The 23,412-nt window shown below is 47.0% G+C and overlaps 3 protein-coding genes across 3 annotated transcripts in view; 1 reads left to right on the forward strand and 2 right to left on the reverse strand.

Moving 5' to 3' along the window:
• The window catches only part of PtA15_13A373 (uncharacterized protein), a gene marked incomplete at both ends in the record, with an annotated part of 100,273 nt that extends 93,771 nt beyond the window's left edge, over nucleotides 1–6,502 (reverse strand). The window contains 3 exons of the mRNA XM_053162564.1: nucleotides 5,271–5,634; nucleotides 5,710–5,784; nucleotides 6,196–6,502. Coding sequence (XP_053026528.1) covers nucleotides 5,271–5,634; nucleotides 5,710–5,784; nucleotides 6,196–6,502 — 746 coding nt within the window. The remainder of the gene's footprint in view (nucleotides 1–5,270; nucleotides 5,635–5,709; nucleotides 5,785–6,195) is intronic.
• Nucleotides 6,503–8,234: 1,732 nt separating this feature from the next.
• Nucleotides 8,235–11,339, reverse strand: PtA15_13A374 (uncharacterized protein; the record flags this gene model as incomplete). The annotated part of the gene is made up of 4 exons (XM_053162565.1): nucleotides 8,235–8,441; nucleotides 8,521–9,101; nucleotides 9,182–10,633; nucleotides 10,724–11,339. The coding sequence occupies 4 exons, from the start codon at nucleotides 11,337–11,339 to the stop codon at nucleotides 8,235–8,237; spliced, it is 2,856 nt and encodes a 951-aa protein (XP_053026529.1).
• A 61-nt stretch (nucleotides 11,340–11,400) lies between these two features.
• PtA15_13A375 (uncharacterized protein) lies at nucleotides 11,401–12,613 on the forward strand (the record flags this gene model as incomplete). The annotated part of the gene is made up of 3 exons (XM_053162566.1): nucleotides 11,401–11,860; nucleotides 12,014–12,270; nucleotides 12,383–12,613. 3 exons carry the CDS (start codon nucleotides 11,401–11,403, stop codon nucleotides 12,611–12,613), a joined length of 948 nt encoding a protein of 315 aa, XP_053026530.1.
• Nucleotides 12,614–23,412: the final 10,799 nt, after the last annotated feature.

Here is a 23,412-nt window from a genome sequence, read left to right on the forward strand (position 1 = left end):
TTTGCGATGTTGTATATTGATCAATATAGCGTATATTGATCAATTTATATTGATCAATTTTGTTTTTTTATTATTCCTCTTGATACCTTTGTCTGTTTTCCATGTCTCCTTGATACTATTCTATAATCTCTCTCCTTCTGCCTGTGTTAGCTTCAAGCCACATGAATTTTTTTTTTCTTTTGCCTGATAACATTCATAAATTTCTACATACACCACTCAATTCTTCCTGAAAAAAAGACGTTGCAAGTTTTAGGATTAATCCAGGGTAGCTGAGGGGTCTCAAATTTTTTTTCTGTTTTTTTTACTTCAACAATTGATGTTATCAGAAGTCTCCAAATCGACTTTTTTTCAAAAGAGGAAAAAAATTGACCCTTGACCTCTCTCATGATACCATCCTGCACACATTTTTAATTTGGTTGGTTGAACTTGCTCAAGATATTGCATATCATACTTGAAGTGCTACATGCATAGAAGGCCTTTTTGAAATTAGTTTACCATGGTTTAGCATATTTTGGTCAGGTTCTTTTTTTTATCTACTTTTGTTATCAACCACAGATTAATGAGAAATATTTCCACATAAAATTTCATTGGACAATTTTTCTTCATATAAAACCCAGACATATTTTAAAATGTAATTTATTTGGGGTCGCATCCATTATGCAGCAGCAACAATGTGAGCAGTTCCCAAATATCACTAATTTGGTAGTTTCTGGCCCTTTCTGCCACTATATCTCAACACAGCATGGGAGTTCTTCCATGATATTGGTATCAAAATGATCAACAGCCCCCAAGGATTCATTTTGTACCTTGAATTACCACATAACCCAAATGTAGCAGCTACAATCTGATCAGTTGCCAAATGTCACTAATTTGGTAGTTTCTTGGTGTTGCTGCCACTATATCTCAACACAGCCTGGGAATTCTTCCACGGTATTGCGATCCAAATAATTAATAGCCCCCAAGGATTCATTGTGTACCTTAAATGACCACGAAACCCCCTAATGTAGCAGGCACAAGGTGATCAGTTGCCAAATATCACTAATTTGGTAGGTCTTTGGTGTTTCTGCCACTATATCTCAGCGCAGCATGGGAGTTCTTCCATGATATTGGTACCAAAATGATCACATGCCCTCAGGTATTCATTGAGTACCTTGGATGACCACAAAACCCCCAAATGTAGCAGCCACAATGTGATCAGTTGACGAATATCACTAATTTGGTAGTTTCTTGATGTTTCTGCCACTATATCTCAGCACAGCGTGGGAGTTCTTCCATGATATTTGATTCAAAATGATCACATGCCCTCAAAGATTCATGGAGTACCTTGGATGACAACAAAACCCCCAAATGTAGCAGCCACAATGTGATCAGTTGACAAATATCACTAATTTGGTAGTTTCTTGGTGTTCCCGCCACTATATCTCAGCACAGCGTGGGAGTTCTTCCATGATATTGGTAGTAAAATGATTAATCACCCCTGAAGATTCATTGTGTACCTTGAATGACCACAAAACCCCCAAATGTAGCAGCCACAATGTGATCAGTTGCCAAATATCACTAATTTGGTAGTTTCTTGATGTTTCTGCCACTATATCTCAGCACAGCGTGGGAGTTCTTCCAAGATACTGGTACCAAAATAATCAAATGCCCTCAAAGATTCATTGAGTACCTTGGATGACCACAAAACCCCCAAATGTAGCAGCCACAATGTGATCAGTTGCCAAATATCACTAATTGGGTAGTTTCTTGATGTTTCTGCCACTATATCTCAGCACAGCGCGGGAGTTCTTCGAAGTTATTTGGACCAAAATGATCACATGCCCTCAAAGATTCATTGAGTACCTTGGATGACAACAAAACCCCCAAACGTAGCAGCCACAATGTGATCAGTTGCCAAATATCACTAATTTGGTAGTTTCTTGGTGTTTCCGCCACTGTATCTCAGCACAGCATAAGAGTTCTTCCATGATATTGGTACCAAAATGGTTAATCACCCCTGAAGATACATTGGGTACCTTGAATGACCACAAAACCCCCACCTGTAGCAGCCACACTGTGATCAGTTGCCAAATATCACTAATTTGGTAGTTTCTTGGTGTTTCTGCCACTATATCTCAGCGCAGCATGGGAGTTCTTTCATGATATTGGTACCAAAATGATCACATGCCCTCAAACATTCATTGAGTACCTTGGATGACCATAAAACCCCCAAATGTAGCAGCCAAAATGTGATCAGTTGGCAAATGTTCTAATTCGGTAGTTTCTTGGTGTTTCTGCCACTATATCTCAGCGCAGCATGGGATTTCTTCCATGATATTGGTACCAAAATGATCAAATGCCCTCAAACATTCATTTGGTACCTTGGATGACCACAAAACACCCAAATGTAGCAGCCACAATGTGATCAGTTGCCAAATATCACTAATTTGGTAGTTTCTTGGTGTTTCTGCCACTATATCTCAGCGCAGCATGGGATTTCCTCCATGATGTTGGTCCCAAAATTATCAAATTCCCCTGAAGATTCATTGTGTACCTTGAATGACCACAAAACCCCCAAATGTAGCAGCCACACTGTGATCAGTTGCCAAATTAGTGATATTTGGCAACCATTCACATTGTAGCTGCTACATTTGGGGGTTTTGTGGTCATTCAAGGTACACAATTCATCTTTGAGGGCATTTAATCATTTTGGTACCAATATCATCAAAGAATTCCCACGCTGTGCTGAGACATAGTGGCAAAAACACCAAGAAACTACCAAATTGGTGATATTTGGCAACTGATCACATTGTGGCTGCTACATATGGGGTTTTTGTGGTCATTCCAGGTACTTGATGAATCTTTGAGGTAATTTGATCATTTTGATACCAATATTATGGAAGAAATCCCATGCTGCGCTGAGATATAGTGGCAGAAACACCAGAAACTACCAAATTAGTGATATTTTGCAACTGATCACATCCTAGCTGCTACATTTGGGGGTATTGTGGTCATTCAAGGTACACAATTAATCTTCAGGGGAATTTGATCATTTTGGTTCCAATATCGGGGAATTTGATCATTTTGGTTCCAATATCATGGAAGAACTCCCACGCTGTGCTGAGATATAGTGGCAGAAACACCAAGAAACTACCAAATTAGTGATATTTGGCAGCTGATCACATTGTGGCTGCTACATTTGGGGGTTTTGTGTTCATTCAAGGTACTAAATGAATCTTCAGGGGCATGTGATCATTTTGGTACCAATATCATGAAAGAACTCCCACGCTGCGCTGAGATATAGTGGCAGAAACACCAATAAACTACCAAATTAGTGATATTTTGTAACTGATCACATTGTGGCTGCTACATTTGGGGGTTTTGTGGTCATCAAAGGTACTCAATGAATGTTTGAGAGCATGCAATTATTTTGGTACCAATATCATGGAAGAACTCCCAGGCTGCTTTGAGATATAGTGGCAGAAACACCAAGAAACTACCAAATTAGTGATATTTGGCAACTGATCAGGTTGTAGGGCTACATTAGGGAGTTTCATGGTAATTTAAGGTACACAATGAATCCTTGGGGAATATTGATCATTTTGAAACCAATATCATGGAAGAACCCCCAGGTTGTGTTGAGATATAGTGGCAGAAACACCAAGAACCTACCAAATTAATGAGATTTGGCAACTGATGAGATTGTAGCTGCCACATTTGGGGGTTTTGTGGTCATTTAAGGTACACAATGGATCCTTGGGGGCTACTGAACATTTTGATACCAATATCATGGAAGAACCCCCAGGTTGTGTTGAGATATAGTGGCAGAAACACCAAGAACCTACCAAATTAATGAGATTTGGTAACTGATGAGATTTTAGCTGCCACATTTGGGGGTTTTGTGGTCATTCAAGGTACACAATGTATCCTTGGGGGCTACTGAACATTTTGATACCAATATCATGGAAGAACCCCCAGGCTGTGTTGAGATATAGTGGCAGAAACACCAAGAAACTACCAAATTAGTGATATTTGGCAACTGATCGGGTCGTAGGGGCTACATTAGGGACTTTTGTGGTGATTTAAGGTACAAAATGAATCCTTGGGGACTATTGATCATTTTGAAACCAATATCATGGAAGAAATCCTGGGCTGTGTTGAGATATAGTGGCAGAAACACCAAGAAACTACCAAATTAGTGATATTTGGCCACTGATCAGATTGTAGCAGCTACATTTGGGGATTTTGTGGTCATTCAAGGTACACAATGAATCCATGGGGGCTTTCAAAAATTTTGGTACCAATTTCATGGAAAAATTCCCAGGCTGTGTTGAGATATAGTTGCAGAAATACCAAGAAACTAACAAAGTAGTGAGATTTGGCAACTGATCAGATTGCAGCTGCTGCATAATGGATGTGACCCCAAAAACATTATTTCTGGGTTTTATATTCAGAAAAATTGTCCAACAAAATTTTATGTGGAAATATTCCTCATTAATCTGTGGTTGATAACAAAAGTAGATAAAAAAAAGAACCTGACAAAAATATGCTAAACCATGGTAAACTAATTTCATAAAGGCCTCCTATGCATGTAGCACTTCAAGTATGATATGCAATATCTTGAGCAAGTTCAAACAACCAAATTCAAAATGTTTGCAGGATGGTATCATGAGAGAGGTCAGGGGTCAATGCTTTTGCTTTTTTGAAAAAAAAGTCAATTTGCAGACTTCTGATAACAGATCAATTGTTGAAGTAAAAAAAAAAAGAAAAAAAAAATTGAGACCCCTCAGCCACCCTGGATTAATCCTAAAACTTGCAATGTCTTTTTTTCAGGAAGAATTGAATGGTGTATGTAGAAATTTATGAATGTTATCAGGCAAAAAAAAAGATTCCTGTGGCTTGAAGCTAACACAAGGGGAAGGAGAGAGATTATAGAATGGTATGAAGGAGACATGGAAAGCAGACAAAGGTATGAAGAAGAATAATAATAAAAAATTGATCAATATAAATTGATCAATATACGCTATATTGATCAATATACAACATCGCAAATTCATCCATCTTGGTAGTGCAAATATCAAAATACGTCGGTACCAGTCGCCTCAGCCTTTGGTTTCTTTTTGGACCAATGTGTTATTGCTTTGTCTTGCCATTCTTCATTGAAGATGGTAAGAGGTAATGGTCCCTTCAGCTCTTCGAGGTTTTTCTGTAAGAAAGGGGTTAGCCCCACATTGACGGATGTTGGGGCCGCTGAATCATCACAGATTAAGCTTCCTGCGCTGTTTGCCAACCCGTTGGGCACCGCATTGCTTGTCGGTAGTAGCTCTTCAATCCCATTGGTTACCTGGGTGCTACTCGTGATGGGGACGGGGACTTGTAGCCCCTCAATCGTTAAGGGTGCCTGCACCGTTCTCCTTAAGGTTGGAGCTGCTGCTGCCGGGCTTGCTCTTGGTACTGCTTGTCCTAGACTCGCTCTGATGTTGTAAAGGCGGTTTGCCAGCGCCATGTCTCCGTTCTCTTTGGCTTTCATTGCCTTCTCCGCCATCCTGACCAGCGTTTCCTGGACCTTCCAGGCTGGTAGTGCTCCTTGAGCTGGCTCCGCTTCATGGGTTCCGCTCGGTGTTGGTCCCTCATCTGCTAAGACTGGGTTTGACTCTGGTGGGGTAAGCCGATCAGGTCAGAAATTCCATTGGGTATCTTTAGGTTCCTTTGGGTTGGTGGACTCCTTACCTGATCCCGGCCATCCCTGCTTGTTTTGGGCGCAATCGTTTGACGTAGCTTCTGTCCGTTCCTCTGGATTGTGAGCTAACAGCGGTAAGGCAATGTAACCCCCCGCCTTTGGGGTGTCACAAGATGGATCACAGGATCCCAAACAGACCCATACTTAGTCCAACCATTCCCCCCGCCCCTCCTAGTTCAGCAGAGATGTTCCTTCCATCTCTCCTGAGCTAGGTGAGTCTGCCCAGTTTCCTCTTCTTTCTCCTTCCCTCTCAGCTTGTATGTAGTCTAACAGAGATGTTCCTTCCATCTCTCCTGAGCTAGGATTGCGCAATCAAAGGAAACATTGGTTCCAGAAGTCCTCCCAAGGCCTCAGCCTCGTCCCCTCGTCCTCGCCATTGTACAGTGAAGCCCTCCTCGCTGAGAGCTTACAGGCAAGTTATTTCTTAGTTCCTTTTGTTCCTCTCGTTCCCCTCTGTTTGCTTTGTCGTTGCTTACCTCCATTGCTTATTCGTTGGCCTACATCCATCAGGAGCCCTTCCCATCCGTCCTGTGCGATTGGTTGGGCTTTCTTTGGCTGCGGTGGATCTTCTGGAACTTTTGATGCCAACCTGGTCGCGATCTTCCGGGCCGCCTCCTTTGGCGCTGTCACTTTCTTGGTCTTCTTGGGTGGATTCAATTCTGGGACCTCATCAATTGCTCCTTGCGGTGTTGCTGCAGGCTCTTCCGTGCCCTCCTTGTCCTGTGGTCCGAGTCCTGCTAACTGTTTCACAAACGCTGTTGCTTGTTGCATTGAGTTTGACATTCTTCTTGGGGTTTTTAAGCGAAATAAGAGAGCAAAAAAAGAGATTTCTTTTATCCTCTCCCGGCGGACGGTTAAGGTTGAAACCTTGACAAGTATTATTCCGTCCCAATAGGTTTCTTTGGCCAACGGTACCGAGCTCTTGGTCCCTGCCTGCCGGACTTGTCCACCGTGCTTGTGGTTCCTGCCGCAGCATATGCTTTGCGCTTGCTGCGCTCCTTGGTGCCGCCGCCTTTCTGCGCGTTCTCTGGCCCATCACACCCACGGGCCTTTGCCGCTGGGGGACTGCCTTGGGTCCGCAGCTCCTTGGACATTATCACCTCCCACTGCGTTCCCGGTAATTGGCTATGAAACAAAAAGGAGTTCATGGGTTTTGGGAGGGCATTGTTCAAACAGGCCTCGGTCAAAGCCATACTTTTGACACCTGTCAAAACCTGGCAGCTCTTATTTATTTTTTTAAAAATCAAGCTCATGTGTTACAGGTAAAAGAAAGATACCAGCAGAGAGCCATGCTTCTTGGCTATCTCTTGAAGCAGCTGACTTGGCCCCAGCTGTCCTTGCGTAGCCTCAACAGAGGGACAAGCAAAAAAGGCTGAAAACAGACATCTGCTGCCTACTCTTTTGCGAGGTAGGGCATAAGTCCCTCCTTCGGAGGGTCGCTTTGCAACAGTGCTCGCGCGCCTCCAATCGAGGGACTTAGCTAAGTTTGCTAAAGATTTACCTAGATGGTGGTGGATGCTCTAAGTAAGATAATGGAAGGAAAAGAAAAAGAGAGCCAAAATTGACCACCCCTCTTCCCTCCTGCACTCCACGCCTGTCAACTGCCGTTACCACCCTAATCCACACTAATCTGACATCTGCATGCCGCTCCCAGGCTCCGTTCCTTCCCAACGCTTGACTTCCCACGTCAGCCCCAATGAAGCAAGAAATTGTGCCTCTTTGAAATGGTCAAACCAATGAAGGAGATTTAGAGGATGCTTTGAAGACTAGCTTAACAAAGCCGCTCAAACAGAGGTCCAGGGCGCCCGGAGCGCTCTCTGTAGGAGAGGCCTGTGAGTGATCTCTCACTTCAAGCAGGAGCAGAAAGCATCTCCTACACAGCAAGCCAAGAATGACATAAGAAAACTGAACAGACAGATTTGTGGGTTTGGTCCTTGTGAAAAAATCGGCCCACTTGCTTGTCTTGTAGCCGCAAAAATCACTCCAGCAGGCACAACCTGGTGGGTCCTCATGTGGAACACACAAACATGCTTGATTTTTTTGGAAACATGATTGAAAGTCAGCCTATGGTGGCTGAAAGAAACTGAGCAAACCAAATTATGGTGACGGTGATGTAGCATAAGGCACATTTGGGGCAGATACGTGGAGAGGCTGGGGGAGGAGCTATGAAAAGTTTCGAAACCTCCCAGCCAAACAAACTCTCTGCTCGCGCTCAAAAGTTGCGATATGCGCAAGGCCTTCCCTGCGGGAGGGACGGCTTTGGCGCCAGCCACAGCAAGCCTCCCACTAGGGGGACTTGTGTTCAGTAAGTTTCGATGAGCCATTGACACATTCTCCTTAATCTGCCTAAGACTGTGTTAATATTTCAGCACCCACAAGTACATTTGACTGAAGACGAGAAGAAAAGCAGGCGACAACCCCACGAACCCAAAGCGAATACACAAAAGATAAATGAACGAGGGTTGTCGGGCCAACCCAAAACTAGAATACAAAGCAATAAAAGCCCGAGTGGTGATTACGAGAAAAGCTTGAGGAAACTGCACAAGTTTTGCAGGAATTTTTGGTGCTCGGGGCAGTTGATTGAATCGCGTTTGTAGCGAAACTGCGGGGTATAGTCGGGGATGAATCCAGGCCCATGGTCTTCATGTTTGGGGTGGCCGTGTCCTTCAAGAGGAAACTGTTGATGTGCATGGCTTTCCAGAGGAAAATGTTCCTGTCCGATCTGCACACGGACGAAAAAAAGTCAATGGACGGGAAAAGGGAGTGCCCTTTATAATATGAGGGGGGGAGGAAAGGCGTACGGGGTCAGAGTGGAGGCCGGGGTGGCCGTCGGCAAAGCACCCGTCGAGGGAGTTGAAAGAGTCCCGACACGGCTGGACGAAGGGGGAGGGAGATTGGGGAAGGGAGGAGAGGGAGCTGCCGATGGTGGAGATCGAGGGAGCTCTGAGGTCGTGAGGCTCGGGCTTCAAGTAGCCGGGATGGTCGAGGGGCGGGTGGATGTCGATGGGCCATCCGCAGAAGGCGCGGAAGGAGTGCCACAACGGGCTGTCGATGATCGGGCGCGAATAGTCGAACATGGACGCCGGCTCGTCCTCCGGGAACTGTGCGGCGATCTTGCGTCCCAGGCGATCGAAGCACCACGCGATGTCCCGCGTCTCCTTCTCCGTCACCGCCGGCTCGATCCCGTCCAGCCATACACACACCTTCAAGGCCCCCATCGGAAAGCCCGCGATCCCTTCGCTCGCCCAGTAATCCAGATACGTCGCTAGACAGGCCGTCAAGTCTCCCTCGCTGCCCATCTTGCTTAGCTCGCCCTCGGGCCCCGTCAGATCCTTTATCGTCGCATTCAATCCTTCGAGGACATCACTAGTGCTCAAATTATCTTTCCATCCAAATCGCCAAGAAACAAAAATTAGTGTCTGGTATTCGGCAGGTTTCCTCTTCCGTGGGACAAGGACTGACTTCGATGATCCAGCCGAAGAGCCTCGAGGAATTGGTCGCGGACTTCAGGGACCCGCGTGTCGGTAAAGACGCAGATCTGCTCAAAGACAGGCGGCTGTACGATCTTGACTTCTTTCTCTTCGTAGGAAAGTTGGAGAGTGGGGGGATTTGGGGGCTCGTCAGAGCCCGATCTTTTGATTTTCTTGCGACACGAAGGCGGGGCGGGGAGGAGGGCGAGCGGGGAATCCGACGAGCTCTCGGAGAGTCTGCGGGCGTGCTTCGGGGGCCTCGTTGCCGCCACGCGAGCGGGCCTCTTTTTTTCTGGGCTGGGGAACCGCCGGGCGAGGGGCATGTCATCAGCGACAAGCAGAACGTCGTCTGTCTCCGAAGAACTCTCAATCCTGTAATGACAGCGTTTTTTGCGGGAGATACGCTCGGGGCGCCTGTTTCTATCGGGAGACTCGATCTGAGAAAGCGCCGGTCGCGCCGACGCACACGGTCTGGGCGCCTTGATGTCTTGTTCGGGGGGTTTGTCGGGAAGGAAGCTGGGTTTGGGAGGCAGCGAGCAGGTCGAGGCCGATGGGCCTTTCGGGATAGGAGCAGACTTCTCGGAATGGGCAGGTGTTGTAGCAGGTTGAGGGGGCATGGACGCCGAGCCAGCAGGCTTGAACGTGCCGGTCACAAAGGGATTATTGGCCCTGACTGTTTTGGGAGGACCCTGTGAAGAATCAGTGGTGGGCTGTGCAGCAGCATCGGCGCTGTTTTTGGCCGTAGAGCTGCGGCTTTTGTCAGTAGAACTGCCAAATTCTCTGCTGGGGCCCATAGTTTCAGTAGAAGAGCTGGTAGCTTTGACGGTGTCCGAACAGTTCTTGATGGCAGATGATCTAGAGCTCCTGGTAGTAGAAGTAGTAGCAGAGCTGTTTTTGGTGTGAGGGGTCCAAGTTTTATCAGTAGAGCTATCAGCTTTCGGATTAGTCGCTTTCGGATTAGTCGCTCTCGGATTAGTCGCTTTCGGATCAGTCGGGCTTTTGCTAGTTTTCGCGGTCGAGCTGCCAGTTGTCTCAGCAGTAGTAGTGGCCTGGGCAGCAAACTGACGCTGGAAGAGAGAGAGAGTATCCTTGACTAAGGGGTCGAGTTGGAGGGATCGGTCCGGGATGTTGGGGAAGTGGGGGGTGAAGAGGTGATGGGTTGCGACGCGGGCGGCCTCGATGGTCTGGAGGTAGGTAGTGATGGAGCGGATGGTTGGACGAGGGTCGCGATGAGCCCACAGGAGGAACTTGTCCCGGGTTATCGGCCAGCCTGAGGCACTCCGGGCCCCGCTCGATGCCGTCTTGCGCCCTTTAAAAAACTTGAGGTATCGTTTGAGCCGCGTCAGCCATCGGTCCTCTAGTTCGTTGTATGGCCGATGCGTAAAGAAGCTGTCGGATGATCGGCTATTGATGAACTCGGCAAACGCTTCTTCCCCTTGTTCCTCTGGATAGACATTCGAAAAGAAAGAAATAAAAATCACAGTCCTATCAATGTACATTGCTCTCATGCACATTATTTGCTTGCAACACTTACGGGTAGCTGAGCAGGCGATGACAGCTTCTAGTTCGGCATTAGTGACTGGCTTATATTTGGGATCGCCGGAGTAATCTTTCGCCTTGTTCTTCTTATTCACTCCGTTTTTTGGCCCGGGCTGAGTTTCTGGAATAGTCGTAGTCGTGGTCGTCGCAGTTTTCGTGGCCGAGTGGTCTCCCTGTCCATCCATCTCCGCGGGATGTGTCCTCTCGTCTCGGCTCTCCGCTCGGCTGGTGCTGGTTCGCTCTGCCAGTATGAAAAAGAAGTGCCGGGTTTTTTGGGTCCGCTGACTGCGGCACTGCGGAGCTACATAAACTGTATGGGATCTGCGGCCCCGGGCTGTCCCGGGGTAGACCTGAGTGACATCCCAGTCCACCTGGGGTTCACCTGGGGCGCACATGTCACCGGAAGGCGGGATTAGCGGGTACCCGCAGGTACCGGTGTACTGGGTTATTTCCTTACCAGCACCCGACACACCCCGGGATCCCCTGTCGGGTGCACGGCGCGTGAGAGGGACCAGCACTCGGGTACCCGGGACCCGAAGGCCTTCCCTGGACCCGCGTGACGAGAGCCCACGACGTTGATTTGCAACAGCTCCAAACGAGAAATTTCCCATTCCAACGACTCCTCGCCGACGGACGTAACCTTCACCGCAGGAAAGCGTGATCCAGTAAAGAATGTCTGCCCCGGTTGCCGGCCCCTCCTCGCCGCCTGGTCCGCGGATCAACCCGAAGACCGCGGCTGTCCCAAAACAGACCCCAGCCGCAGAAGGGGCGGATTCGGACTCGGAGGACGAATTCATGCCCAGCCTTCCCCCCGCGCTCAGCGCGAGCAAGCCCAAAGCGCCCATCGGACCCACACTCCCGCCCGGCTTCGTGATCCCAGACGACCACACTAATCGCTCCGTGGAAGCCGCCGCCGCCGCCGCCGCCGACGACGACGATGATGATGTTGCGGGCCCAGCGCCGCTCCCCGCCCATCTTGCGGCGGCGGTCGGGGCGCAGAACGAGGGCGTCCTGGCGCTCAAGGAGCGCGAGGAACGGCAGAAAGAATTGGACCGGATCGAGCAGGAAAGTAAACTGCTTAAACGGGAAGAGTGGATGTTGCTGCCCCCCAAGGAGCTGGACCTCCAAGCCAGTCAGTCTTGTCTTTCCCACCAAAAAAACCCCCTTCAGTTTGCTCTTGGCTCCCACATTCTCTTTAGGAAACGAACCAAACCCGCATGCCTGAATTGTTCTGCTGGGTTCTGATTTGTAGTTGTTGCTGTTGTTTTTTGACGGAGGAAAACAGCGATCGATCCGACGAAGATCAAAGCGCGAGGGTTCAAGCAGACCACGAAGCCGCATTCGAGCTCGACGGACCGCCAGACCAGCGCCGGCTCGTTGTGGACCGAGACGCCGGCGGAGCGGAGCCAGCGACTCGCTGACGAGGCGATCGGGAAGCGCCGAAGAGCAGAAGAGAACGTGCATGATGAGGGAGACGATTTGGAGGCTTCTAAGCGGAAGAAACGCGATAAGCTGATGCGTCAACAGGTCGAGGAACACAATGCGAGTCCTTCCTCTCCTCTTCCTCGCAAGGATGAAACCACAGAAAGAAAGAAAGAAAAAACTAATATTGTCTTTGGTCCTACGTGGACGGTGTGAATGGTTGATGATCCAGAAATCTGCCCGAAACGCCTCTTTACTCGACCTGCACAAGACAGCCAGTGTGAATGTGTCGAATTCAAAGACGAAGACGGAGAAGGAGAGCGAGCGGAAGCAGGCGGCTGTGTGGGACCACGACGCAATGATGGGAGTCAATTCGAAGCTGTTGTCCGCAACCCAGAAGGCCGACTTGATCAAGGATGCGAAGGGATTGGGCGGCCGGTTCGGCGGCGGTAGCTTTCTCTGACGTCCTCCATCTCAGCTGGCTCCTCCAAATATATCACATTTGCGCAAATATAATCATGTATTATTCACAATGAGCATGTGGTCTGCCCAAAACAAGACCAACAGGATGCATGTAAGATCAGCCCAGAACCTCCCTGGGAGTCAAGAGCGTGGATTGGGTATCCCCATTGGAGCAGTTTATGCGGGTGTAGTCAAATTAGGTAGTGTGGCAGAAAACATTGAGAGAAGTTTGCAAGTTGAGATGAGGTGGAGGGTAAGCTATCACATGCTGTGTAGTTTATGTTTTACTTGTATAATATGCAGCAATATTCCGCCTAACTCTTGAGGATTGTCTGAGTCGATTTTAGTGGGAACATCCCACCTGAATCTATCATTCACTTCCTCATGAAACACTTCTGGTGTATGAGCTCAGGTCCATTTTGCATGCTTTGGTGTCTATCAATTGCTGTTGTTGGTTGATGATGATTATTCATGAGAACCAAGACTGGAAAGGTGTGATAAATGTTTAGATGATTACAAGGAAACAAAGGTTCTTCCATTATCATGAAGAGGACAAGGGATGGCCAAAGGGGGAAAAATGTACAGAGACCTGGATGAAGTACACAAAATCAGAACTTTTGTGGCACACTCTTACACCACAGGTTTTGGAAGATGGATGCTCAACATCAAGTATTGCCTTGCCTTGATGTGCGCCACCCGGGCCACCATATAGTTGGCATATCAGCAGCGGCATAATCCGCTGTGGTGTTAAATGGTGCATGCACACACATGTTAAAGGGTGCACACACACATGTTAAAGGGTGCGCACACACATGTTAAAGGGTGCGCACACACATGTTAAAGGGTGCGCACACACATGTGGAATTGAGGAAGACACTCAGCTAACTGCGCTGGAAGGCAAAATTGAAAGTACATATAAAGTCAAATACAGGCCTACAGGTACCTGCCAAAGGACAATTAGTGGAAGCATTGTAGGCTGGGTGCTGTGCTGACACTAGGAGTAGCAGAGAAAAATTGTTTCTGGAAGTCAAGAAGTAGCCCATAATATTTTGTCTAACAAAGTTCTAGATGTGATATTTTGCTCCTTGGAAAATCCAGTATATGTATCTCCATGGTCTGTTTTATGATCAGCTCAGTCTTGGCTAGTGCACAGCTGTGCACTAGAAAGATTTTGAGCAACTTGCAAATATTCCAGGCTGTTCCAGCCTGGGATTCATTTTTATTAACCTGGTTCTAATTTAGTATTGACTCAAGTATGCCACATGTCAACTGGCAGCGGTTTCTTGAGTTTTTTCATAGTGTTAGTGGTTTTAGTAGGTATTTGTAAATACATTCCAGTTTTGGTACACTTGCTTGGTTCAAGGGGTTTTAGAGTACCCCAAACATAGTCTCTTTGACTGAAGATCATCTTACAGATCATGTTTGGTTTCAACTGTACTCCAAACTTACAGTCACAAAAGATAAAATGACACCCAGAAACATCATACTTATCCAATGGCAATGCAAGTCTACTAGTTTGCTTGATTGTGTGGATTAAAATGAGAAAGGAAAAAGGGAGGTTACAGTCATCACCTTTGTCCTTATGAGCATGATTAAAAAAGCCATTCAAAGTAAAGGAGAGATTGGAAGAGAAGTTGAAAGGTGAGCTGTTGTCCTCTGCATAATTTTCTGTATCCAAGGTGGGTATGTTGAATTTCTTCTTTTACTCTTGGTTGTTTTTTAGAGTAACATGACCGAATTGATGAAAAGTTTTCCACAAGATTTGTTTTGCACAGCCAAAGTCCTTAAGGTGATGTTTATACTCTTCCGCAAACTTGAGGATGTTGGCTTTGAGTGTATTGTCCAAGAATTTCAAATCTTTTCATTGACTTTCTCCACCCAATCACCCACATTGTTCCTGCACAAGATCAACCTTTATCCAAAAAAGAAGTTCCTTAATAAACTACCAAATATCTCGAAATAAAATGAAACTTTGGAAATAACTCACCCTTGGATGCCACGGGTGAAACAAACTTTTTGGCCTGATGCAAAAACAAGCACAGGAACTGATAATCATCCAGTTCATCCGTGTCCCCTTTGGTGAGGTTGGTGAAGTGCTTAGCTGAGATCAGCTTGCCATTGGCCTTATCAAACACCCAAACGTGGCCGTGGTTGTAAAGTTTGAAGCTTGTTTCAACATATCATTGAACAGAAGCAATTTCAGCAGGAGTGGGGGCTTGGGGGATAATGGGAATGCTGGATGGTTTTTTTGGTTTTGAGTTGGGTTGGTTCTTCTGCTTTCTGTATTTCTTCCACACACGCTTTCTTTCTGCAAGCGCCTCTGCCTCTTCTTGAGTGATGGCAGGGAAAAGGTCAACTGTTTCCACATCAGCAATATAGATCATTAGTGGTTTGTGTGTAACATGTTTTTTGCATAGCAACAACTTTGTATAAGGTTCTTGATCTAATCTCTGTCTCTGCGGGGAATTGTCATTGGATTGTCTTCTTTGATGGAGTCTTTGGGCACTACACAAAGCAACAACCATAGATGTGTGGCTAAGTTCAGTTTGACCATGCAGTCACATAGTTGTTGCAAGAGGCCAAATGTACCAAGGAAGAAGAATGATCCAACACCAATTTGAAGCCAATAAAAAGGGAGAAAAAAACAAAAACAACAAAAATCAGTCTCTAGTTAAGATGGGGAGAGAAAAAACACCAACACTGAGTTTCACTTTTTGTGGGGTTTTATTTGAAAAAACAGATTTGTGATCTTAATAATAAAAACTATGTTGGGGAACAATTGTTTTCTAATCTTAAATGGTAATGCAAAGCTGAAGTCAGTAGGAAGCTCAGGGTTGAAAAGGAGAAAATTATTGCTTATTGGATCAGATTCAGCAGCTTGGGATTGGATGAAGGGCAGGGCAGCTGGGGATGCTGTAATAAATTAGCCAATCAATCAGTGGATACATTGGCTGGAGTAGATCAATTAAACAAGAGCTTGGGCTGATTGGGTAGGCGTTAAGCAGCTTGGGCTAGGCTTGGATGGAGGGCAAGGCAGCTTAGGAGGCTGTAATCAACTGGCCAACAAAACTGTTTATACTTGAAAGTAGGAAGAAAAGAGCATGCTTACTGCTCTGCTTGCCATGGTAAATAGGGCTTGCACAAGTGTCTTGACCCCCTGTTCCCAAATACAAACCTACCCACTAGCCATGGGAGTTTCCCTCTTGAATTTGTATAGCGGCGAGTGTATATTGGTCTAAAAAATATTAAACAAAGAGAGGAATAATCAAAAGAGGTACAATTTATTAGTATTACACATCTTAAAGTAAAAAAAGAGCCTATAAATAAATTTGGGAAGTAATCCAGAATACCTTGATACATCTTTGCTTGCCACCTTGTTGTAGGAGTTTGCCAAAGCACACTCTGTTTGTAGGAGTGTGCCAAAGCACACTCCATTTGTAGGAGTGTGCCAAAGCACACTCCGTGATAGGAGTGTGCCAAAGCACACTCCGTGATAGGAGTGTGCCAAAGCACACTCCGTGATAGGAGTGTGCCAAAGCACACTCCGTGATAGGAGTGTGCCAAAGCACACTCCGTGATAGGAGTGTGCCAAAGCACACTCCGTGATAGGAGTGTGCCAAAGCACACTCCGTGATAGGAGTGTGCCAAAGCACACTCCGTGATAGGAGTGTGCCAAAGCACACTCCGTGATAGGAGTGTGCCAAAGCACACTCCGTGATAGGAGTGTGCCAAAGCACACTCCGTGATAGGAGTGTGCCAAAGCACACTCCGTGATAGGAGTGTGCCAAAGCACACTCCGTGATAGGAGTGTGCCAAAGCACACTCCGTGATAGGAGTGTGCCAAAGCACACTCCGTGATAGGAGTGTGCCAAAGCACACTCCGTGATAGGAGTGTGCCAAAGCACACTCCGTGATAGGAGTGTGCCAAAGCACACTCCGTGATAGGAGTGTGCCAAAGCACACTCCGTGATAGGAGTGTGCCAAAGCACACTCCGTGATAGGAGTGTGCCAAAGCACACTCCGTGATAGGAGTGTGCCAAAGCACACTCCGTGATAGGAGTGTGCCAAAGCACACTCCGTGATAGGAGTGTGCCAAAGCACACTCCGTGATAGGAGTGTGCCAAAGCACACTCCGTGATAGGAGTGTGCCAAAGCACACTCCGTGATAGGAGTGTGCCAAAGCACACTCCGTGATAGGAGTGTGCCAAAGCACACTCCGTGATAGGAGTGTGCCAAAGCACACTCCGTGATAGGAGTGTGCCAAAGCACACTCCGTGATAGGAGTGTGCCAAAGCACACTCCGTGATAGGAGTGTGCCAAAGCACACTCCGTGATAGGAGTGTGCCAAAGCACACTCCGTGATAGGAGTGTGCCAAAGCACACTCCGTGATAGGAGTGTGCCAAAGCACACTCCGTGATAGGAGTGTGCCAAAGCACACTCCGTGATAGGAGTGTGCCAAAGCACACTCCGTGATAGGAGTGTGCCAAAGCACACTCCGTTGTGGTGATCAATTCTGGAACTTGTGTCAAATTGTCCACGGAGCAATCAGTGCGGCGCACAGGCGGTGCGGAAACGGTGCGGAAACGGTGCGGAACGGAGCGGAGCGCACAACTGAAGGCGGCGGCGCGCAGAGCTCGACGGCGGAACTGGAGTCAGACTAAGCAGGCCAGCGCGGACTGGATAGCAGAGGTGGTGATTGGGGGAAGCCGTGGCAGCCAGAAGGGCGGCGTGTGGGATCCTGACATCATAGGCTAGACAGGGGCGTGGAAGCTAGAGAGAGAGGAGTTTGACGGCGGTCAAAGGCAAGCGGTGGAGGCTACAGGAGTTGGCGTGAGAGCGGAGCTTGGCAGATGATGTGCGCGTGTATAGCGCTTGGCGGATGACGAGTGTGCGTGTGTGAACAGAGTTAGCGGATGGCGTGCGTGGGAGGCGGGCGGAGGATATCTTTTAGTTCTCTTCCTTTTTCTCTATAAAACCACAGTGGGGGAGGGAGGATTCATCATCATACTCCCCACAGACTCTCCTTTTTACGGTTTTTACTTTACTTTGCGGATCATTGTGCTTTTTTTACTTTGTGTACGTTGCGGAGCGGAGTTTTTACGTTGTGGACTTGCTTTATGTGTTACGGTTGCGCTTTGCGGAGTTTTGTGCTGGTTTTACGGCTGTTGTCTTGCAATTGTTGCGGAGTTTTGTGGTGGAGTTATCTTCTTTATGTGGCGGAGCTTTATTTTACTGTTTACTTTGCGGAGCTAGACTATTTTACGTGCTTTACTTTATTTATCCCACTCAGAGCCCTACAACACGGCGGAGCTGTGGAGTGGAGTTTCTCCAGATCACCCGACTTTACCTGGGAATCATCTTGGAGCGGCGGGGTCCTGACATTTATATGCAGTGACCACTTTTGTTCATCACACCGTAACATAAATATTACTTAGCTGCAATGTCATCTGTTATCTCCCCCTCACAGAACTGCCACCCATCCCAAAGGAGTTCTCACGCCACCCTCTTTTGCCGCATTTAAAATTATACTTGATTCCAATATCTGGCAAAGTATCCATTGGGATGACCAGATCTTTTGCGTTGGACAAGTTGGGCCCAAATACAAGCGTGGATGGGAAGCTGTTTCCCAATTTCTTGGGTTTTGTAGCAGTACCCATGCCAAATTTGCCCCTCCAGTTGCAAGATACATTAGTCACACTGCTTCCTTGTCCCAGGAAAAGTGGATCCAGAAAATTAGCTTACATGGTTGTTTATTCTAATGAGTTTTTCATTGCCACAATAAAGAAACTGATTATTTACCTTTTTTTCCATAATCAGTGCCAAGGTTTCTTGGTTTGCAACCCAACAAGCCATGGTTCGCCCCAACAATTATCAACCTGAACCTTTTGGAACTACTTTCCAATCCAAAAGCACTCCCTCCTGGTGCAATCTCCCCTTAAAGCCGCTGCAAACACCCAGAATCAACTCTTTTCCGCATGCTCCATAGCTTAAACAAGCCAAATGCTTTCTCCACCAGAATCTGGGCAAGATCTGTTGCCCTCTCTATTCAAACAATTTCCAATCAACTGCAAGTAAAGCATTCACCAACCCTTGATTCATCACCCAAAAAGCTCAGCCATTCTGTCAATATTCTCTATTGGCTTAAAGACTTGAAGAAGAACAATGCACCATCCTTGAATCTGACTCGGGAGGATGATGAAGAGGGTAGCTGCAATTATAATGCAGATTTTTTGATCAAGGATCCACTTGAGGAACTTAGGGTTACGCTAATTGACATGATGATCTCATGCCTTTTATTCCAGGCTTGAAGTGAGGACACCTATTCCAATCCAAGAAAGAAGTGTAAAATTAAGTCAGGTTCCAGCCAGATCTACTTCAAAGGAGAACCAAAAGAACTTAACTTCAATCCAAAATCATCATAATTTTTTGCCATTCATCTTCTTTCTGGTAGCTGATGTCCAAGGTATACTGGTTGCTCCAAAAGATTGCCAGACTTTTTTCATTTCCAATTACATTCAGTTTATCAGTGCAGCTCTCTTGATTCATTCTAATTCCACATCTCTTTCATCTGCACTGGAACCAGTTTGGATTAACCTGGGAGCCTACATACATCAAATTATTTCATCTGCTTTTGATGCACCCAGTGATGATACTTCCAACTTTATTACCCCAACCCACCATGCCCTCGCTCAAGCCATTGCACATGACTTTATCAACTACTGGAACCAACTAGAAACTCCATGCCCTCAATCTCCCTCCCCACTTGAGAAATAGTTTTGTTTTTCATTTCCAGTATTTTTATTCTGTGCTTAATTCAACAGACCTACTTCTTGCAGCAGAAAAAAACTCTTTGTGCACAGAATTGACCGTCCCCCAAACTTCAAACCGCTGTGTGCAGCAGCAGAAAAATACTTTACCCATCCAAAATCCCCCCCAAAGAATTGAGGTTTTATGCGCAAAGAAAATTACAGGTTGGATTCTGCAAAGAGCGTCATCCAACAGAAAAGATAGTTAGAGCATTTCCACCGCGGGCGGTATTTTTGGGGCGCTAAAATTTGATCTCTGGCAGTGCGCAGCCAGTTTTAGCGCCCCAAACTGCTGCGGCATACACCGCGAGAGTCTGTAAAAAGTCATGAAAGGCATGCGTTGCCCCCGGTCCACTCCCCCGTCAAATCCACCCGGTTATCGAAGGGAGTTCTCTTGTTGATGATCGGAACAAAGCGGGTCGTTCCGGTCATTGTGGGGAGTATATACCCCTCTCAATAACTGGAACAAACCAGCCATCGAGGGGAGTAAATATGTACCTCCCTTGATGAGGTCGGAACAATCTGGGTTGTTCCGGTCATTGTGGGGAGTATATACTCCCCTCAATAATTGGAACAAACCGGCCAACTCCCCTCGATGATCAGAACAGACCAGTTTGTTCCGGTCATCATGGGGAGTATCCTCTTGATGACCAAAAGGAACCGGACATCAAGGGGAGTATGTACTCCTCTTGATGATTGGAGGAACCGGCCATCAAAGGGAGTATGTACTCCTCTCAATGACCGGAAGGAACCGGCCATCGAGGGGAGAATGTACTCCTCTCGATGACCGGAACAAACGGGCCATCGAGGGGAGTACCTCTTGATGGCCTGCCTGACTTGGCCATCATGTGAAGGGATTGTACATTCGGGGGTGTGAGCTGTAGTTTCACAAGGAGTTTGATGTGTGAAAGGGAGTTGAGGTGGGGATGAATGAGTCCCTAGTGAGTCCCTCGGAGTCCCTACATGTAGGGACTCGAGGTCAATATTTAGGGACGGCCGTAAATTTTTGACACAAATAGCGCCCGCGGTGGGTTGGGTTGAGGCAGTAAACTCCTGAAATTTCCAACTAGGGCCCCAATTTAGGGCCCGCGGTGGAAATGCTCTTATGTATTAAGGCTCCGTTTGGAGCCAATACAATTGCGTGATATAATCTGGAATTTTGTGACATCTGATCAAGTTTTGGCGGACCTGATCAGATGTCACATAGGATGTCAGGCAAAAAAACTCATATATCGCCCGGATTATATCGGCTCCAAACGCGAACTTAGCACAAGTCCCTCGCCTGCCGGGGGGCAGGGGCGCGAAGCGCCTCGCACGAAGTGCGACCTCCCGTCAGGGAGGGACTTGCGTGCAATCCACAATTCCTGGCGTGAGAGCCCCGCGTGCAGTTGGTGTTTTTTGAAGGTGGCCAACTTTGTGCCCCCAAATCCCCCACTTCCCAGAGGGCATGTTTCCCGCCTCTTGAACCGGTGAAAGACCTGCATCTCCTCTTCAAATTGGTGGTAGGCCTGCCACCATTGCCCTCCTCCCATGAGCTGGAGATTGGCTCAAAGGAGCTCACTTTCCGAGAATCCTTTGAGATGACTAATAGAGTTGTACAGTTCTGTACAGTAAATCTCACTCCCTACACGGCCACTTTTCCTCCATGATTGGAAATTTCAACCGGGAGGATCAGGCCTTATATTGGGAGCTACAAGGCTCAAATTGCATCAAAAGAAGCGCAATGCCGAGCACTCCTTAAGTCCCGAGGGGCGACTTCAACAGATGAACGGTTGATTTTTAAAAAAGGAAAATGTGAAAAAAGCCTAATACAGGCGGATATTCCTGGGGCTCTCAGGCCAGGTACAGGTTTTTCCAGGTAAGCCTCTCTGTGAGACAGAGACCCTGCGGGGCTCTCACAGTGAGGCTTTGTTAAGCTCGCTCCAAACGGGGCCTAAGAGCAACTCCACCGCGGGCCGTATTTTCGGGTCGCTAAAATCTGATCTGCGGAACTGCGCAGCAGCATTTAGAGACGCAAACAGCTGCGGCATACACCGCGAGAGACAAAGGAGTCTGTAAAATTCCGCGAAAGGCAGCTCCCCGTGACCCGAAGCCCCCTGGTTTTACCTGGTCCTCCCGTCGACTCCACATCTTGCCAGCAACAATGGATCGTCTGGCGATTATTCAAAATTTTGTGAACACTCAAGGTACACTCATTTCAGGCGCCATTCAGACAACTCAACAAGTATCCATGGTTCTTCAAGGCGGTGCTGCAGAAATTCAAGAGATCCTCCGAAATGAAGAAAACAGAAGAAAAAGAGTCCCACCCAAACGAGGCGGATCAAGAAAAGGACGAGCACCCAATCTCCGGCGAGACTTTGAAGGAGGCTACCAGCGGTTGTTTAACAATTACTTTTCGGATTCGCCCGTCTACACTGAATACAAATTTCGTTGACGATTCAGGATGCAAAAAGGACTTTTTTTGAAGATAGTTAAGGATGTCGAGCAGCACGACATATACTTCACTCACCGGCGTGACGCATTGGGTAATCTTGGCTTGAGAGGCATTCAAAAAATCACGGCATCTCTCCGAATCTTGGCGTATGGTGGGGCCCATGACGCAACCGACGAGTATATCCGTATTGGAGAATCAACCGCGTCAAAAAGCCTCTATAGATTTTGCCAAGCTGTTATTGACTTGTACAGCACTGAGTATCTTCGATCCCCGAACAAAAATGATATCAAACGCTTGTTGGCCGTTGGGAAGGCGTGTGGATTTCCTGGCATGCTTGGCTCACTTGATTGTATGCACTGGGAATGGAAGAACTGTCCCACCGGGTGGCATGGACAGTATCAAGGGAAGGAAAAGGTTGTTTTATTTCTCTTCCTCACACCTTCTTACGTACATCTGCTGATTTTGCCTCCTTCTTATGATCAAGGTTCCAACAATTGTCTTGGAGGCTGTTGCCTCATATGATTTATGGATTTGGCACGCCTTTTTCGGCATGCCAGGGTCCCACAACAACATCAACATCTTGGATTCATCGCCGGTTTTCTCAAATTTAATGAACGGAGTTGCCCCTCCGTGCCAATACACAGTTAACGGCACAACTTATCACCAAGGATACTACCTCGCTGATGGTATCTACCCGGACTACTCAACTCTTATCAAGACTATTTCACATCCGCAAGGTCTCGAACGGAAGGTAAGTCATCAGACTCATGATCAGGTGTACATCAAATTGACTGATTGATTACCTTCAGCATTATGCAAAGATGCAGGAGGCAGCACAAAAGGATGTTGAACGCGCGTTTGGCGTGCTTCAGGCGCGATTTGCAATAGTAGCTCAACCAGCAATGACATGGAACGTCAAAAAGCTACATCTAGTTATGAAGACCTGCATTATCCTCCACAATATGATTGTGGAGGATGAGAGGCATGTAAACATTGATCACATCTACGACCCAAACATAGCCAGAGGACAGCGCGAACCCATCGATAACATTGAGCCTGTTTCACAACAACAAGCCGATTTCTCCTCGTTTGTCCAAAACATGCAGAGAGTCCAAAACTTGGATTTTCACTTTGCTCTACGGAACAATCTGATTGCCCACTTGTGGGCTTGCAAAGGCAAAGAAGGGGATTTGGACGACATAGAATTATAATTTAAACTTCTGATTTGATTTTTTGTGCGAGAACAAGTAATCAAAACAAAATTTGGAGAGAAAAAAAAAACAACTTTGGGAGGGCCAAAAAAGAACAAGGGAAGCTTCTCGTCTTTAAGGCCCACTAGAGCGAGAGTTGTTTAGCGCAGGGGCCAAATGAGTTGATGTTGGAGCCAAAGCCGGAGCTGGAGTAGCCAAAGATAAAGACAAAGCCGAAGCCAAAGCCAAAGCCAAAGCCAAAGCCAAAGCCAAAGCCAAAGCCAAAGCTGAAGCTGCCATTCGTGTTTCAAGCTCGGCTAGTATTCTTTTCCTTGCAAGAGTATAGTATCTCTTGACTTCTTCATTGAC

Source organism: Puccinia triticina, chromosome 13A (assembly GCF_026914185.1).
Source record: "Puccinia triticina chromosome 13A, complete sequence".
Lineage (NCBI taxonomy): Eukaryota > Fungi > Basidiomycota > Pucciniomycetes > Pucciniales > Pucciniaceae > Puccinia > Puccinia triticina.